At 37.1% G+C, this 6,000-nt stretch overlaps 1 protein-coding gene across 3 annotated transcripts in view; it reads right to left on the bottom strand.

Moving 5' to 3' along the window:
* Positions 1 to 322: 322 nt before the first annotated feature.
* PNPLA8 (patatin like phospholipase domain containing 8) overlaps positions 323 to 6,000 on the bottom strand; it is a 41,227-nt gene continuing 35,549 nt past the window's right edge. For all 3 annotated transcript variants that reach the window (XM_065654572.1, XM_065654575.1, XM_065654583.1), the window contains exons 9-10: positions 5,610 to 5,805; positions 323 to 3,830 (exon numbers count right to left, since the gene is read on the bottom strand). In XM_065654572.1, coding sequence (XP_065510644.1) covers positions 3,556 to 3,830; positions 5,610 to 5,805 — 471 coding nt within the window. In that variant the 3' untranslated portion in view covers positions 323 to 3,555. The remainder of the gene's footprint in view (positions 3,831 to 5,609; positions 5,806 to 6,000) is intronic.

The following is a 6,000-nucleotide window of genomic DNA, read 5'->3' as shown; positions in this document are numbered from 1 at the left end:
GACTTCCTTTAGTTCAAACCAAGGATTAAAATCAAGATTTACAGAGGTCTAACATGCAGCCCATGCACTTCTCATGTCTCAGTCTGTGGGCTGAAGCTGCACACTCTGGGATTTTGCAGAAAGCAACCAGCTGCAAGTACCATGTTGCATGGACCCTTTCGAGGGTGAAATGGCACTTGCCTTCACACTCGTGTGAGCTGATTAAATGCATTTCTATATATCCCCTCAGAAAGGCCATGTCAAGTAACATGGAGACAAGACAGATGTCTTAGCAAGTATACTGCAATTTTAAAATACAGGATATTTGAAGTCAGCCAAATAGCTGCACTCGTCAGCCTAGAACATGTTTAATGTAGTTGCCTGGAAGGTGGATTAGAAAAGCCAAGTTTCTGTACAAAATGACTGGGGTTTTTTGTTTATTGTTTGTTTGTTTGTTTTTTCAACAGAGTGGTAGTGGAAACTTTGTAGGCAGCTCAAAAACCCCCTAGAAATAACTTGATACTTACATAAAGCTAGTCTGAGATATTCTGTACTGATTCAAAAGATCAGTAGCTTTCCTGGTTTACATTCTCTAATCAACTCCTAGTATAATATCTTTTTCCACAAGAAGAGTACAGAGTATTCAGAGAACTTCTCAATGAAGAAAAATTATTGCATTATGGCAAAGAGAAACAACAATCCACCTGCATCACTTAGCTCAGTATATGCATTTAGCCCACTGTCCGAACATTAGTAACTCACAAGTTTTATGTGCATAAAAATTAAATGGAAATGTTACCACTTTCTTCACTACAGATAAGTGTTTTCTTAAATAAATGCCTATCCCAAAAAGCTACGATTGGAAACCTATGAATTCAGAATAATGCCTTTGATAGTCTTATGGACGATGCTGTGACTTTACCAGGGGAGGAAGAAGTATGTTATGTATGTGGTTACATGAGACTATCCCCCATTGTCTGTTTTGATTTTAGATGCTGGCAACAGAGCTTAAATCTGTACAAGGTGCCTTGATCAGAACATTGACATTTTTTTAATATGCTTAAACTATCTCACACCAATGGGAGAGGCTTGATCTCGTTATTCTTTTACTCAGTTCCTAGTAATTGGCATGAAGAGGGGAAGTTGTACCAAGATCGTAAAACTGTCCTTTTTAGTATTTTTATTGCCCTATTCAAGGAAGTACTTTTGGTGTTCATAGTTATAAAAACAAAGCAGGGGGCAGAATGAACATTCTTTCACATCTTATCTTTACATTGCTGTAGCTTAACTTTTTGTTTCTTCTCTTTCACTTCCCAATGTACTGAATGACAAAGGCTTTTTTAGCCCTTATGCACCTAGAAATTGTTTGCACTGGAAACAATTTAAAAACGTGAAGGCTACAGCTTACATACCAATGAGACTTACTAACTTAATTGGCACAAATAAGCCAGAGAACAGAGGGAGCACCAGAAAAGCACAAATGTCTGAGTAAAATGACACAGGTAAAAATTAAAAATACATCAGATTTAGAAAATAATAGCCCAATCAAATGTTTTGTTGCACCATCACAGAATACTATGTAGCAATTCTCAAGATAATAAAGCATTTTGGATGTCTTCCTCTAAGCCCTTTCCAAAGGCAGCCTCATACCATTTTCAGTGATTTGAGACAAGTACAGAAGGTGACTATCAAAGTAAATGTCATTTATAGCAGATAATGCAATGGCAGGTGATTAGTCCTGAAAGGCAAAGTGACAAATGCACTCTTTTTTTGGTGAAACTAGGCATTTTATCTACTGCATAAAACATACATTCTATCTAATAACGATTTTCATGTACTATAGCTGCCCACTAAGAGGCAAAAACTCATCTAGAAATCTATCAGGCGATGCTATTAATGGGCACATGCCCAACCTGTGACAGTGACTATGTCTAACTCAAATGTCACTGCAGTCATACCATGCCTAAGAACTCACATGTACCTTCCTGTTCTTGAAAATATCATTTCATTGACATACTATATTGTCCGTGTTGGTTTTGCCTGAAATAAAATTAATTTTCTTCCTAGTAGCCAGTAGAGTGCTGTGTTGTGGATTTATGTTGAAAACCGTGTTGATAACACAGGAATGTTTTAGCTACTGCTGAGCAGTGCTCACACAGAATGAAGGCCTTTTCTGCTCCTCACCTCACCCCACCACTGAGTGGGCTGGAGGTGCACAAGAAATCTGGAGGGGAAACAACCGTGACAGCTGACCCCAACTGACCAAAGGGATATTTCACATCATATAACATCACACTCAGCATATATTTTGGGGGAAGAAGGAGGAAGAGAGGACATTCAGAGTAATAGTGTTTGTCTTCCCAGGTAACCATTACACGTGATGTAGTCCTGCTGTCCAGGAGATGGCTGAACTCCTGCCTGCCCTTGGGAAGTAGCGGATGAATTCTTGTTTTGCTTTGCTTGCATACACGGCCTTTACCTATTAAACTGTTCTTATCTCAACCCACAAGTTCTCACTTTTCTGATTCTCTCCTCCATCCCACCAGAGAGGGGAATGAGGGAGCAGCTGTGTGGGGCTTAGTTGCTGGCTGGGGTTAAACCACAACAACATTATAGTTCACCACACCACCCTTCCTGACATAAGCAGAAAGCTGCAAAGAAATGAGTAGTAAGATCATAGTGAGCTAAATGTAATTTCACAACTCAAGGTAATTTCAAGAGGATGCATATATGAAAGCTAAAAATACAAACAAAATGCATAATTTATTATTTCATGCATCAACTGCTAATTTTTTCTTGGCTAGATACACCTGAAGTTTGTTATCCAAACCCAAAGCTTCTAAGTCACTTAACAAGTGAACTACTTCAAGATTTTGTTTTCCTCATCCTGTGACAAGAAGAGCTGCTCAAGTGAAGGTTTGGGGCTTTGGATTATTTTCAAATAATGAATTAACCAATCTGAAGTTATCCTGATAAAAACAATAAGCAGCAAGTCCTCAAAATACCAGTTAATTTTGATAATTTAATATGCCATTTGTAGTCATCCAAACATCTTACTCAATACTGTTAAATACAAAACCCACTGAAAATAAGAATTTATATGTTATCTTTCAAATGTAAAAGTGCAATTAACATGGGCAGATTTTTTTAAGAACATTACATTTCTATTAAATTCACTGGCTATATAAGAGCCTAACAGTTATACTGGCTACACTAATGTGAATGACGATTTTATTTTCTGTTAATTTTGAATAAGCCTGGTAGTTGAAGTTTTATAGTCATCATAATTATGGTACATACATCCAAAAATGCAGAACACAATTGTTTTCATAATTTTCAGTTTTACAGACTTTAACAAAGTAGAGCAACAGTAAGATCCATAAAGTTCAAAAAATTAACACCATAAAACCTTGTATCAAGTAAGTGTGAACAAAACAGCCATCCTGAATTGCTTCTCCAGAATTCTGGTAGCTTTCTGAAGATGTCATTTACCTCAAATAAACGTTCTTCCTTTACAGTACTGAACGAATTTTCTGGTACAAGATTTACATTTATGATGTTTCATGCATTCCATATTCACAACTTGGAAAGAAAAGGAAGGCCTTCATACATGTCAGCCTTTAATCTTAACCAGTCCTGAAGTCTGTGCAAAGCTGATTTTTCCTGTGTTAATATTTTTGCAGCTTTTCTCAGTTTTTCTTCATTTCGTTCTAAATAACGAATTCCATCTGTCTGCAGCTGATTGAGTTTCTCTTTACGACTTTCATCCAGGGGTATGTCTTCATGCATAAGAGGGTTAAATCTGAAGTAAGTATCTGGAGGCAACAGTGCATCCAGCATGGTGTGAACTTCTGTATTGAAAACAAATAAAGGAAACAGTTATATTTACAAGGGACAAACAGTCCTAAAGTCTCTGAACAACAAGTGCTCTGGAGTGACACAGTAAGTGTAAACACATGCTGCTTTGCTGAGTAAATGTTTTCCACTATTGCCTTATCAAAATCCCTTTCACATTAGAAGGTTTGCAAATGACCCTGTAGCTCTGTTTACCAGGGAGAAGCTTAATGTTTTATTCTAAGACAGCCTCACTGGTATGACAATTAAGGCGGCTTTGCAGCTATCCAGATTTTTAATTACATGCACATTCCATTTCTTTGCAAATGAGAGCACATTCTGAAGAGCAGGAATGTAACTTATGTACTCCCATTCAAGTACCCATGATTTACAGCAGTACTAGTGGAAGTAGGTATTATGAAACCCACACCTGTATCATCTTCTCTAATCCCAGAGACCGCAGTAAAAAGTATGTGGTTTTAAAGCTTTGTTTGCGACTAATTATTTTTTATACACTACTACAGATTTTGAGTTTGAATTTAACCTTCATTTAATTTAAAGTGTTCATGTTAAATAGAACAGTTCGGTTAACCAGTACAATAATAAATTAGCTATGCAATGCATTTATATGTTCCTCTCTCCTCTTCCTTTTTCCCTCTCTTTCATAACCTATTTTCTCTCTCCTTTTAAATCTCTTTTCTATTGATTGGCTCCCTTAAAATTCCATTTCCATTACTACTTTTATCTTTCATTCTCTTATTTCGATCAGCTTTGCATTCTTACCCCACTTCCCCATTCTTTTACTGCTATACAAAAAAAAAAAAATCTAAAGTGAAAAAACCATCACAGGTAAGACCACAGCAAAAGACCCTTGTTATTGTGTAATCTTCTCTGCTTGGTATGTCCTCCTGTAAATTCCTCTGCTGTGTCTCTGTTCTTGTCCCACCACATCCAGTCTTTCTTACCCTATTTAATACTCTCCCCTTTTACCTTCATAATATAACTTCCCATTTGCTCAAATCTACTCTCCCCTCTTTCCATTTCCTCTCCTTTGGTCTCCATAATGAACTTTCGTCCTCTTCCCCATCAAATTTCTTGCCTGATTTTTCAGCTGCAATGAAACTTCTCCTTCCCTTGATAGAAAGTGGACACATCTCTCCTTCCTACAATTCCCACTGCCTTTCCCACAATTGTGCAAAAAACAAAGTCAGCCCAAAATCTAGCTTTCTTAAACTATAGTCCTTGGAAAACCACATGTTAAAAACACATTGAAAAGAACTAAAATACTTTTTAGAAAGCTGTTGAAAACCATCCTAAGTCCTATATTAACTATTAAGCTTTTCTGATTATGAAAAAAACCCAAAACACCAAATAAGAAAATGATTTTTCTATTGAAATGAATTCCTGAGTATGCCTTTATTCAGACACACAAGTAAAATCATATTGTTGTTGGATTATCATTGTCATTCTGATTAAGGTATCTTTTCTCTCTGATATAGCGATGTCATCAACCTCATATTAACACTTGAGAACTCAAACTAAAAGAGCTTAGCAACAATACAGCAAATACGAACTCATGGAGATAAGACTATCATCTCCAGAAAACCTGTAATACTGGTACTAAAGCACCAACTATGCATGAATTACACAGAAACACATTTCAAGTAGTTTCAATGGGGCAGGCAGAGAGGAGAAGGGGAAAGACAAAAGGCTGCAGATTGCTCTCTGAGTTTGAACTATAAGAAACATAAAAACCTTAGAAGAGTCACAATACAAATGTATCTGAAGACACCAACCTTCTGTATCAGTTGCGCTGCTGATAACATTTGTGAGCTTGGCTTTCAAACTGGTGTACGTGACGCTTGTCTTTCCATCACTTTCATATCGACCAGTGCCCAGTGATACAAGACACTGCAATGGCACATCTGGCCAAAGACACTTGCACTCATGAACTGCCAGAGCAGAAGGGTTATTTAGAAGCAGACCTCCATCCTGTAGATGAAATACAAATGTTAGTACTATATGTAACAGGTAGTCATAAAAGAAACTGCAACTGTGAAGTAAACTAGCACAACAGTAATATACAAAATCAATTAAATAAAATAAGCATTAATTTCCATCTGCTCTGTCTGTGATATGCAGCAGCTGCACAGCTGGGATGCCTGAGCTTATCAACCCTGTCAGAGC

This window comes from Caloenas nicobarica, chromosome 1 (assembly GCF_036013445.1).
Source record: "Caloenas nicobarica isolate bCalNic1 chromosome 1, bCalNic1.hap1, whole genome shotgun sequence".
NCBI classification, from domain to species: Eukaryota; Metazoa; Chordata; class Aves; order Columbiformes; family Columbidae; genus Caloenas; species Caloenas nicobarica.
This window is presented reverse-complemented; position numbering and strand designations above follow the sequence as displayed.